This window comes from Chrysoperla carnea, chromosome 5, assembly GCF_905475395.1.
Source record: "Chrysoperla carnea chromosome 5, inChrCarn1.1, whole genome shotgun sequence".
Taxonomy (NCBI): domain Eukaryota; kingdom Metazoa; phylum Arthropoda; class Insecta; order Neuroptera; family Chrysopidae; genus Chrysoperla; species Chrysoperla carnea.
This window is the reverse complement of record NC_058341.1, coordinates 74,348,968-74,362,591: the sequence shown is the minus strand read 5'-3', so window position 1 is coordinate 74,362,591 and position 13,624 is coordinate 74,348,968. Positions and strand designations below refer to the sequence as shown.

General features: G+C 32.6%; 1 protein-coding gene across 1 annotated transcript in view; it reads right to left on the bottom strand.

The window, feature by feature from the left end:
- Window positions 1-577: 577 nt before the first annotated feature.
- Window positions 578-13,624, bottom strand: part of LOC123301431 (proto-oncogene tyrosine-protein kinase ROS) — a 152,654-nt gene continuing 139,607 nt past the window's right edge. The window contains exons 16-20 of the mRNA XM_044884169.1: window positions 12,618-13,193; window positions 12,037-12,353; window positions 5,875-6,500; window positions 4,908-5,068; window positions 578-2,068 (exon numbers count right to left, since the gene is read on the bottom strand). Coding sequence (XP_044740104.1) covers window positions 1,341-2,068; window positions 4,908-5,068; window positions 5,875-6,500; window positions 12,037-12,353; window positions 12,618-13,193 — 2,408 coding nt within the window. The 3' untranslated portion in view covers window positions 578-1,340. The remainder of the gene's footprint in view (window positions 2,069-4,907; window positions 5,069-5,874; window positions 6,501-12,036; window positions 12,354-12,617; window positions 13,194-13,624) is intronic.

The window sequence follows — 13,624 nt, the reverse complement described above, 5'->3', positions numbered from 1 at the left end:
TATTGAATTGGTCTGAATTTGAGATATATAGATGTATACTAGTTTCACTAAATAAAAGGGTAGAACTAAAAAAATATTGTGATCTCTATATGACGATTATAATCGCGCATGCGTTGAATGGTTTTATTTAGTTAGAGGCACTCACGCGAGGCACTGTTTTACACCATAAAATTAATTTTATGCCATATAGATCCCCTTTCCAGTTATATAGAGATCATATGGGAGGTTCCTCGGACATTCCTAAGTACCTCCACCTACCATTACCTTTAATATAGGGACACGCGCGGTATAGCATACGATCCGATTAGTAAAAAAAATTTGATAGGTGAATTAACTCGAAAGCGAAGTTTCTCTACCAAATATTAGTCCTTAATATAAGGACTCACACATAGGGAAAACTTCAGATTAGGCAAGATTTTTGTCACATTAATGTGCAGTGTGAAAATCTGACGCGCTCGAGTTACTAAATACGTCGATTTTTTTTTCATTTTCACAAATCAGTTAGTCTTGTATGAGAGCTTCGTTGGATTTCCTATGAAAATCTGACTGAATCAAATGACTTTCCTTTTTTTTTTAGCTCCTCTGCACGGTTACCCCAACAGTCAAAACTGTCAGATGAATATATTTCCATTATCAAAGATATGTAGGAGTATTATAGTTTCAATATATGACACAAGCCTCTTCATGAGCCTACTTTTTTACATTTTGTAAGGTCTGTAAGCCCTCCCCCACCGCTAACTTGCAAAACTTTATAGAACCTTTTTCTTAAAATCATCTAAGCAACAAAATCCAATAGGTCTCGGCGATGCTCGAGTTACTATACATTTAGCATCGTGGGCTCTCTTACTATTGAGTTTCTTATTCTTATTTAGTCTTGCCTAAATGTATTTATTGGTTGTCTCTTTTAATATGTTAATTATTTATCATTTCACCAAAAACTTTGTATTACTTAATAAATTAATTAAAGTGTCAGCCAGATCTTTTAGAGGGCATTTATACTCCCGAAACCCTTCGCTTGCAAAGCCCTAGACTGCAATCTGAATTGTATAAGACTTCAGATGTAGGTACATCAGATTGCATTTTGAATGATTGAGAGGCTACACATATCCAATATCGATTTGCAAATATCAACAGCACCACGAGTTCTTTGTAGCATAAAATTTACCAAAAGGAGATATAAAACAAAATGTTTTCCAATAACTATTGTCCCTCAAAAAGGTCCCTCCCTTTTTGGGATCCTGAATTCTCAATCAGGATATTACTTAGGTAATTTATGAACATCCAAATTTGTAAAAATGACTTTTTATGGAACATATAAAAAATAAATTTTCAAGAACATTTTAACAAATTGAATGACTATTGAGTGAACGCCGATTTCCATGGCGAGCGTCATTTGAAACATTTGTGGTTAAATTTGTGATTTCTGTTAATAGTGGTTTCTGTGCTTGAGCTATGTTACTATATGTACAAAATTTCATATTTTGTTGAGGTAATAACAATTCCGATGTGATATCACTGTTACCATTACGTAACGGGTTACCATTCATGATAATTCCATTGGATAAACTACTACCCCCATTTGTTGATGAACTGACACTGACATTGACACTGGTGGCACTGGTGCTTGATGGAGATATTGATTTGGGTCGTATAAAACTACTAGAACGGGTAATGGATGATGAATTAAAAGAACCGCGTCGTATCATGTTTATGGATTTGGAACGATTGGATATTGTACTGTTTGAACGCATTACACGTGGTGGTTGAAAGCGTCCTGTTGAATTGTTCCGTTGTAGTGATGAATTGGCAGATAATGGACGTTTACGATTTAATTGTGCTGGTACTTGTGGTATATTATTATTATTATTATTATTACTCTTATTACTACGCAGACTAGAACGAGGAACTTCATAACCATCTGTAGATGTGATTGGCTCCATTTCATCTTCTGATACATACACTAATTCTAAATATTTTGGTATTTCTGATGGATTACTCTCAATTGAGGTATCATTTCTTAATTCAGATGACGGTAGAATGGTTGTTTCTTCAATTCGTGACGTAGAATCTACATAAAATTTAAACCAATTTATTTAAAATTTATTTTATTAAGAACTGACTGACATCTATTAATAAATATTTTAAGCAATTTTGTGCGTGCAAAATACGCTGGTTGTATTTCCTTTTTGTAAAATAGTACACACTATTTATTACACTACACAAAAAGAACATACATTTTATCAATGGTTAGTACGCAATCAGAGAAAAGAGAGAATATCTAGGGTTTTCAAGATAATCAACAGAATCTCATCTTCATGAGTATCGGACATTTATTTAATATTTATCAATAATTTTTTATGTATAATTTGTAGAAATATATAATAATAACAGTTATGACTGCCAGTCAGTTAAATGTTAGAACAGGGTGGTATTTAAATCAATTTATTTGCAATATATAATCTGTATAACAATTTTCAGCTTTAATAAATTCATTTAAATACCAATACACAACTACTATCACCAATTCTCAAATGATTAGCTTTAGTAAATTCATCGATTTTTTTTTTGATCTGGATCTTAATCCATTGGATCTTGTTGTGTATTAAATTATTAATGAATAAATAAAAATATACTTGTGCTCAACTGTCATGAAATCAAGTACGATTGATCGATTGGTTTTTATTGAATCAATAAAAACCAATAAGAGCACAGATAACTCAATAAAAACCTATCGATCAATCGTACTTGATTTCATCTTGATTCATTAATATTGAGCACAGATCTCTATATAAGTTATATATCTCTTCTCTCAGGTTAAATTATGAATTAAAATCGGCATTACATGGTATTCAACAAAAACTAAATATACCAATAACCAGACTTTTAAATTTTCTTTTCATTTCAGTACCTTTTTTTATCTATAAGGTAGGTGGTATAAATTTACTCTATAGCAAATTACAGGCTGCAGATTGCTGCTCTATGAATTGTGCCTTTCTTTTAAAAATGTCATTTGTAACATTATTTTAAACAGTGGTTAATTAAACAAATTTACTTTTTTATACTTGTTGTATAAAATGATCATGCTATTCAAATCTGCGATGAATACGGCATGACATTGCGGAAGACAAGGCTCACGTCAAAAACAGACACAACGATCACAATCTACATACCGTACGTCGGCAGTTTAACCTGTGACAATAGCGACGAATGAATGCTCTTTTACAACTTTGCGTCGTTTCAAAATATGCCTTAAATCGACAATGTCTAAAGATCGGCTAAACGGTTTAGCCTCCTTCAATATAGGTTCAATACGTGTGGAGGTCGATGCGCACAGAGTTTTGGGAAAGTCTTTTCTGTAGCAAAATTAACTTATTGAAAAATAGTGACTGAATAAAATGTTCTCTTATTCGAAAAATAGTTTCTTGTTTTTTGACTTTATGACCTAACATTATGAACGATTTTTTGACCCCTTACCCCCTCCCTCCTTGGATGATTCCTACGCACGAGTCTGACGCTATTTAAAATAGCGTAATGTAATAAATAATTTTACTAATAGGACATATATATGGCAGATCGGCCGTTTTCGAAAAAGAAGGTTAGTCAAAGCATCCATTTTTTATGAACGGGGAAAAAAGTGGCAGTCAAAAATGTTTGGCGGTTTCGAAGGAGGTTTGGGTTGAAGTAAACCGGAAAAAGTGGATACTAACCGAGTAAACTCAAGTGTGATTTTCTTGTTACAACATGTACTTTTATAGAAAATAGTGGCAGACACCGCAAACTGGCAGCATGACTAATTGTAAATGAGTAATTTGGAATCACGCGTGAAGTCTCGAATCAAAGTCACGGTATCTGCCGCTTGCCAAATAACTTCCATAATGACCCCAAAAACGTTACGCAGTACTGGGAATTTCACCTTTCTCCTCCCCGCTAGCAAACGAACCATTTTGATCCCTTTCGAAGTGGTCTTGGGCTGGAGTGCGGCCAGGAAAATGTCTGTCAGTATTGTGTACAGTTTGTTCGGTCATTATGGAAGTTATTTGGCAAGCGAAATAAATTTTTTTCAGTTTTAACTTTGTTTTACAGCAGTTGGGAATTCTTCCGTGCTTGATTGGAAATTACAGCCATACTGGCAGTCTGGAGTGTCTGCCACTATTTTTCCATAAAAGTACATGTTGCAAGACAATCGCACTTGAGTTTATCCAGTTAGGATCCACTTTTTTTTTCGGTTTACTTCAACCCCACCCCCTTCAAAACCGCCAAAAAGCTTTGCCTGTCCCTATTTTTGTCGTTTTATAAAAAAATTAATGCTTTGACTTACAGTTGTTCCCAGACGATTAGGGTCCACCTTTTTCCCTAGATTTCTACAACCCTCTCTATCCCAAAAATGGCCGTTCTGCTATATATATGACCTATGAGAATAATTGTTGCACATCGACTCAGTGGATGTTTTTTTACGTACTATATCATAGAATATATATAGGTACTCAAAAAAACAAATTTGGTTTTTGGTATATAATTTGTGGACTGTACGGTTACTATAACTTCCTTTTTAAAACTGTTCAGTTAGTTATAGTGTCCTCTTTAAAATATAAATACCATGTAAATTCCGAACGTGCTGAAATTGATTTTGGTGCAAAAATTATGAATGAATAAAACACACACAAATGAATGTAAGTACCTGATGCTTCTGAAAAGTTAGAATTGTAGTCAAGCATGTAAGATGGATTTGTCAGACAATTTCGAGCTGCAAGCAAAGCAATTTTCACATATTAAAATGACATGCACACAATAAATAAGATTGGAAATTTTAAGGATGATTTAGGGTTAGAATCACACATAAATGAATTAGATAGGTTTAGTTTAGGTTATGATCATTAAATCATGCTACAAGAAAGTCTAAAACCTACCATCCAATCTTCTTAACGTTCCATTCATCGATTCTACTGAATTCAGTTGAAGTGCATTAATGATGATATGCTGTTTTAATTTTTCTAAAATTTCTAAGCAATATTTGAAAGTGGGTCTACATTCTGGATTATAACTCCAACATTTAAGCATTAATTGATGTCTGAAATAAACAAATGAATAATTACACAACAGCAACAAGTCTCTGAATAAAGTAATCAAATAATTTAGTATAAATTCTTTAGATTCGCCATTAAAATTTGGTGAAAAATAGATCCGATTTCAAAAAATAAATGGGTACAAGCGTGAAATTCCTCTCACTTTATCGAGCGTAGAATCGTGACTGTTTTGCGCATGCGCCACTTCATATTGGTGGCATATATATAATACTCCGGAGCATGCGCATAACGTACAAAGTACTTTTGCTCTGTCTCACTTGTTTTCGCCGGCCGCTGGCAATATAGTATTTTAAATATATGGAGGCTATTCGGAATATAACCTCATTTCGAATTTAGAAAGGCGATCCTAATAAGCTAATAAATAAGTCAGAAAAACTCTAAATAAATTTTTATTTTCCTTAAGAGAAGTATTCAATATGATAAAAGTAAAACCTACTAACTACTAAAACCTAGTAACTAACTTTTTGAAAATGTTAAATGTTTTAAATTTTACTGATTAATTCTGAAAACTCAGAAAAAGTCTTACTCTTAATTTATTTAGCTAACAAAATTTTCATAAAATCTCTGGTTAATTCTGAAAAAGTCTTCTAGGAGAACTCAGAATATTTCTTCCGAAAGAGTCTCACTATTACCATTTTCTGATATTAAATAGTTGATTAATAATTTATTTGATATTTTCAGGCTTTTTCAGAAATAGTTTTACTTCACATATTCTTTTTCTGAATTTCAAACTTAATATTCTGAGTCACAGAACAGATTTATTTGCACAAGGGGTTCACTGGCTACTTACAAATCTTCAGGACAATTATTTGGTCGATGTAATCGTCCACCATTCCTCACGTAATGTAATACTTCTAAATTTGTCCTAGCTGGATATGGCTGTTGTCCCAATGTCATAATTTCCCACATTAATACACCAAACGCCCAAACATCCGATTGCGATGTGAATACACCATCTACCAGTGATTCAGGTGCCATCCATCGTACGGGCAACAAACCTTCACCTTCTTTACGATAATAATCATTTTTATATATGTCTCGTGCAAGTCCAAAATCACCAATTTTTACAACACGTGCACTAGGATCTGCCGACGATACTAAACAATTTCTACATGCAAGATCACGATGAACAAAATGTTGTTCTTCTAAATAACAGCAACCTTTTGATACATCCACACACATCTCAATTAAATCACGTAGTGTTAACGCTTGAGATGTATCTAATAGTGGTCGTGACGACCGTAAATATGATAATAAATCACCAGCTTGCATCAGTTCCATTATAATGAAATGAGGATCATTGTCACGACATACTCCTAATAATCTCAATATATGTTTATGTTTAAAATGAGCCATTAATTGTGCTTCTCGCAAAAATTCAGAACGTTCTTGTGGAGATGCTCCTTTTCTTAATGTCTGTAAAGAAAATTTTATTTAACTTCGAGTAAATATAGACTCATTGGTTTGCTTGTCAGAGACTTCTTGAACCAGGTGAACCAGGATATCATGTTATTAATGAAACAAATTCAAAATAAATAATTTATTGTAAAAATCTATATCTATCAAGATTGAAGTAGGTACCTAGTAAAACCAGTATCCCACCAAAAACATAAATGTGTAAAAAGGCGTAGATGTCACAGAATTCCAATAAACTCAATTACGTCAGCCCAAAAAAGTTGTGAAATCCCGTAGGAAAAAAAATTCTTCGAAAAAAAATTATAAAAATGGCATAAATTTATTGAGTAACTTTTCCGTAAAGAAACATTAAAGTATTACATTAGCAACTTTTCGGTGACTTCATACCTACACGCACCTGTATAGGAGAACAAAAGATAATCGTTAACCCCCTACTATCTCCCTCCTCCCCTCTAATGTTATGACGTTATAATTTTTTCACAACTTTTATTAAACATCAAAATTTAAATTTAAACAATCAAAGTATTCTTTAGATTAAAGTCAAGCACCTACTTAACAAAGGCCTAATTTTTTTTACTAAAGTACGAAAATTATTGGTTTAAATTTATTGTGTAAGTTTCTCCTTAGTACGTATTTATTTAATATTTTACTTCGCAAGTTTTTTATTTTTAGATTCGTTTTTTGTATTCCGAAAACTTGCGAAGTAAAATATTAAATAAATACGTACTAAGGAGAAACTTACACAATAAATTTAAACCAATAATTTTCGTACTTTAGTAAAAAAAATTAGGCCTTTGTTAAGTAGGTGTTTGACTTTAATCTAAAGAATACTTTGATTGTTTAAATTTAAATTTTGATGTTTAATAAAAGTTGTGAAAAAATTATAACGTCATAACATTAGAGGGGAGGAGGGAGATAGTAGGGGGTTAACGATTATCTTTTGTTCTCCTATACAGGTGCGTGTAGGTATGAAGTCACCGAAAAGTTGCTAATGTAATACTTTAATGTTTCTTTACGGAAAAGTTACTCAATAAATTTATGCCATTTTTATAATTTTTTTTCGAAGAATTTTTTTTCCTACGGGATTTCACAACTTTTTTGGGCTGACGTAATTGAGTTTATTGGAATTCTGTGACATCTACGCCTTTTTACACATTTATGTTTTTGGTGGGATATCACTTCTTTTTGCCAGGCAATAGTATTTAAGTTGAAAGTGTTTGTAACAATTTTAACTCACCATTATGCATACATTGAATTACTGTTGAATACTGAGCCTCGTACGTCAAGAAATATGCCGAACAAGATGTCATCAAAATTGTGTTATTTATAAATATTATAATGAAAATTTCATTTTCATATAACTGATATTGATTATTATATAATACATTCTATATAATTTACGCCTAATTTGCGTCCTCATGGGTAAACAGTCATGTTTTCGAAAAAATGTTTTATGCAAAAGTTGGTTATTTCTTTATAAGGAATATTTTTTACATTAAAATTTTTGTTATATCTCTAACGGTTTACAAGATGGGTTCCACAGACCCAGGAATCAATTGACGTATAATGATCATTTACGAACTTGACCTCACTTTTTACGTCCTGAGTACGCTATAAAAATTTCATTTTAATATCTCTTTTCGTTTTTGAGTTATCGTGTTGGCAGACAGATGTGCAGACGGACAGACAGATATTATTATGTAACTGCAAATATTTAGGCCTTATTTATGGGTAATACGCACAGCTTGATTTCATAAAATAGTTCTGCACATGGATTGATCCTGAATATTACAACGGCTCATACAGGGGCCTTATATTTTGTAAGTGCGCATATTTGGGTCTTATATATTGGTATTGCGCACACTTTGATCCCATATAATTGTTCTGCGCATGGGATAATCTGGAATATAACAACTGCGCACACATTGACCTTAAATTTTGTAAGTGTGCATATTTGGGATATTTGGGTATATATATTGGAAGTACGTACAGATTAATCACAAATTATAGTTCGGCCCATGCATTTATCCTAAATCTTACTACTACGCATACGCTGAATTTATATTTTGTTACTGCGCGTATGTAGGCCTAATATATTGCTAGTGCACGCATGTGGATTACATGAAATATTACTGCGCATGGGTTGATTCTAAATATTACAACTGCGCAAACAGGGACCTTATATTTTGTAAATAGGCATATTTGATCCTTAAATATTGAAAATGCGCATAAATTAATCTCAAATTATAGTTCTGCGCATGCATTTTACCTGAATCTTAGAACTGCGCATTAGCTTCATTAATATTTTGCTACTGCGCATATGTAGGCCTTATATATTGCTAGTGCGCACATGTGGATTACATGTAATAGTACTGCGCATGGGTTGATCCTGAATATTACAACTGCGCATACAGGGACTTTATATTTTGTTAGTGCGCATATTTGGGTATTATATCCGGCAAGTGCCCACAGAGTAATCAATAATTATAGTTGTGCGCATGCATTTATCCTGAATCTTGCAACTGCGCATACGCTAAATTTATATTTTGTTACTGCGCACATGTAGGCCTTAAAAATTGCTAGTGCGCACACGAGGATTACATGTAATAGTACTGCGCATGGGTTGACCCTCAATTCAAGCAAGTCTCTGTCGAATGTCCAAAAACGTATCTTTCTATAATTTAGAAGTCCCTTAGAATCGGTATAGCTGAATCATTTATAGATAAATCAATTATAGTGGAAGTGATGGAAAAATAATAACGCCACTAACCTTACCATGTTTTGTTATCAAATCTAAACGTGTATACAAAATTTCAACTCAATCGCTTGAAGATATCTGCTTTAAAATTGAGTAATAAGACCCCCCCCCCCCATTTAACAAAATATTTAACAAAATATGGCGGAAGCGACGAGAAAATTCGATCAAGACAACCATAAAAATTCAATGTCATTCAAAGTCAGCGTGCTTACAAAATTTCAACGTAATCGATTGAGGGTGTCGGCTTCAAAATTGGGTTGCAAGATTATTTATTGTTGAACATAACAATACCATTGTTTTTAAGAAAATAAAATTCGTTGTCATTGCAACAATTAGTAGTGAACACTACAAGACATATAAGCAAAATGGTTTAAAACTTCTTGTGAAATTATATTTATACTTTTTTTAAATTTAAGGACAAAAATAGTTGGATTTTGCATTAACGAAAAAAACAGGACTGGTTATTTACTTTCTCGAGGGAAAATGATTGTTTTTTCGAAAAAATGTTTCAAACAAAAGTTGTTTATTTTTATGTAAGGAACATTTTTTACATTTAAACTTTTGTTCTATCTCTTACCGTTTTTTCGAAAATTGCAATTTAATTTTTTACTTTATTTGCCTTTCACGGGAAAACAATTACCTTTACAACAAAAATTTTCATAAAGAATTGTTTAATTTTATGCAAGGAACATTTTTTGCATTTAAACTTTTGTTCTATCTCTTACAGTTTTTGCTATAAAAGCAAATTAAAATTTTCCTAATTAATGTAACATAATAATTTTAATATGTTTTCTACATGGTACTTTGAATTTGATAGGGTCTTATTAATTAGATATATTTTATTTAATTTTTATAATATTTTAAGTTGGAAATATTGAAATACACAATTAATTTTTGATTATTTATTTAATATTTATTCAAATTTAATCAATATTTAATAAAAATTATATAAATAACAAATTTTTAAGCGTATTTAAGTTTTCCCATACAAATTGTATAGAAAAAAAACTAGCCTTCTGATTGGTTCATATTTTACCATGTATTTTTAAATGGGCTAAAAATGCACCTTTAATTAGCGAAATTTCCCATTTCCCGTTAAAAATTTTGATATTTGGAAGTTTTTCTGGGGTATGATTTTTCTCTAATTTATTTTAACGAAAACCGCATCTTTGTACCACTTCTCAGTTTTGCTGTGAATTTATATGAGTGAGTGAGAAAATTTCGGGGCGTGGCCGTTTTTTGACGCGTTATTGCTCGGAAACGATGAGAGCCGTGAACGTGAGATTTGATTTACGGCGTCCCAGGGTATATATCTACTTAAGTTGAAAAGCGCAACATTATAGCTCAAGTAGTTTCTGAGATATAAGGGTGTGAAAAAGGGCTATTTGACGTCCTGTATATATAGTCACAGCAAAAGCATACACATTTCACATATACATCATCATACATTACACTTTCAATTTTCGATTTTCCATTTTTTTAAATTAATCTACGCTTCGCACTGCTGTGCTATATGATTTTGACAGAAAATTTGATTTCTGTCAATTATTTGAGAAGAAGAAAGAGATAACAGAACACTTTAAAACCGCGAGACAGATTTAACTCGATAGGATATTAGCTTAGAACAATTAAGATTTGGTTCATATCCTCCATTCATAATAAATTTGATTCATTCTTGAGAGTCTATTTTCTCTTGGTCAATATTCGTTAATTCAAATGGTTCGATATGCACTCATCCGTATTAAAAATGTCTTTTGAGATAAATATGGCAAAATTTACAGAAATTGGATTTGTTAGTATAATATCTGTGTCGACATTCGTCAATTAGTTCGCTGAGAAACTCTTTAAGGAAGCTTTCGCACGATCTTACCTACGATTTTGAAAATATTAAAATAGAAATCACAGGCTTGAAAATTCTTCACGTGTTTCATCGCTTTAAGATCAAAATGACTCGATACTTAGATCAGGTTAATAGTGCTGTTTGCTATGTTCAATTATTTTAAACATTAATGGAAATTTTGCAGCGGACTCGTTGACACAAGAGTGATCGACTCAAACGCTTTTTTCATTTGAGCTTGTCATGTCCATAGCAAGATGATCCGTAATTTACCAAATCAAGGAATGACTACAACAAGCTCATCTTGATTACTGGAACTTTACGCATATCGTGCCAAACAGGCCAAACTGTATACAACCACAGCTAGGCCATTCTACTGTGCTCGTCTAAAAGCCACTAGAGCAAAGTTAAGAAGATTGGCGAGAGTTTTGACAGGACACTCCCACTTGTATGGTCTGTATGGAGGATGGTGAAACCTCCATACATTAGTTATTTGCATCTGCAGAAAAGTGCGAGGCGTCAGGTTTAGAGTGTTAGGATCCGAAACCCTGAATCCATCAATCCTGGAAGAAATCCCGGAAAGAGAGGTTGTGGTCTGGTATCCACAGGATTCAATAGCTTCATTTACTTAAAATAACACCTCTTACCTGGAGAAGTCTTGTCTTTGGGTGACAGGATGTTCTTAAGAAGGCAACAGAGTACCCCTTGGTCTAGAAGCTGGGGACCCATTTGCGGTAAACAACAGTAAGATCAACGATAAGAAATACAGTTAAATTATCAGAAAAAATGCTCCTTTGTATCCCTTCTTCTTATGTTACAAATTTGGTCATATTTAAACAAAGTTAATTACTTCCTTTATTTGGGGTTTTTGAAGAGGAGTTGTAACTATATACTTTTATTTTATTCAATAGAGGATTTTTCAATGTTACAGAAATACTTACTTTTACAGCTACTCGTGTTTCTCCAGCTATTCCATCCAAACATTTAGCTTTGCCTTCAAATACTTCACCAAATGCACCAGATCCCAGAAATTTTGTTAACGTAATTTGATCCCGTTTAATGTGTGGCAAAGATTCTGGTGAATCTCCAAGTGGTAAATCAGAACTTGTATATAAAATATTTGTACTGTGGACGAATGTTCCTCCTGGTCGCCCTCGTGGCATATCACGTAAAATTGCTAACTCAACATCAGGCCCTAATGTTGTAATAGGTGTCACAGCTGCTGGAAGTTTACTATCCTTTTTTCGCCGTTTACAAACTGAAAATGTTAAATATTTTTAATTTGTCTAAGAATAAGTCATGTTTAAAATTAATAATTTGCAATTTTCGAAAGAAGTTTTTGAACTTTAAACGGCAAGTGTCAGTAATTAGTAACTCCCAACTTATCCCACTTAATAAAAAATTTATTCTGGAAGAAACGATTCTTTATCAACTTTAAGTTTGTATTCGCGATATTTTCCATTTTCAATCAATAAAATATTCTATAAATTGAAATATTAACTTAAAAATTTGTTCAACTTACTACAGAAAAGACTACAGAAAGTTAGCATACAAACTGCTACTAAAATCGGAACAATAATAGCCATTAGAATCGTAAACTGTTGAGATCGATGTGCTAACCGTGCCCCAGATGCTTCTGTGCCCGCTTCGAATTCTTCACTAACATCACTATATGGCCCCCATCCGTATTCGTTGTATGCACACACACGAAACCAATATTTTTGATGCGGAATTAAGTCGGTAATTAGCCAATAATTTTCTGATCCATTATAATATACTTCCCAATTAATTTCAATTTCATCTTCATCAATGTACGGTTCAGAACTTTCAAGCCTTGAAAAATTTTCAGGGCTTTCATCTTTATTTAATAATTTATTTGGGAGTTCATCATCAAAATTTAATGTAAGATTCGAATTACGACGTTTTCGATCAAGTAATTTTTCTGGAAATATAATTTGTGTAGAGGAATCTGTGTGACCTTCTAATCGATATTCACGAATTGGTGATCCGTTATCGTTCGACATTTCCCATACAATACGATATACATCACCTCGCACATGTTCGATTATTGGAACTCCGGGAGCAGATGGCTTGTCACCTAAAAATATATTCAAATGTGAAAGTTTATAAATAGTTCAAGAAGGTCTCAGAAACTCTATTGCGATACTTTGAACGTCGCAATTGTTAGGTTGCGATACTTTGAACGGAAATATGAATATGACCCTTCTGGAGGCAGTACGAGGTAAAACTGTCTATCCAGTCGCATTAAGAAAAAAATTACAAGAACGAAAAGTGTCGTGGGACACACGGTAGGAACTATATTCCTTTCGTACCTTGGTACATTATAAATGTAGCACTTTTTTAATAAACAAGGTATTTTTTTGAATATTTAAGGTATTAATTTTAGAAGTCAAATACTTGTTTGATTCTTTAAAGAATTTAATTTTATAGCTACTTTTAGTTGCATAAATTAATTGTAATATTAGTTTAAAAAAGGCATACTTCTGATTAAAGTAGTCTACCCAATAT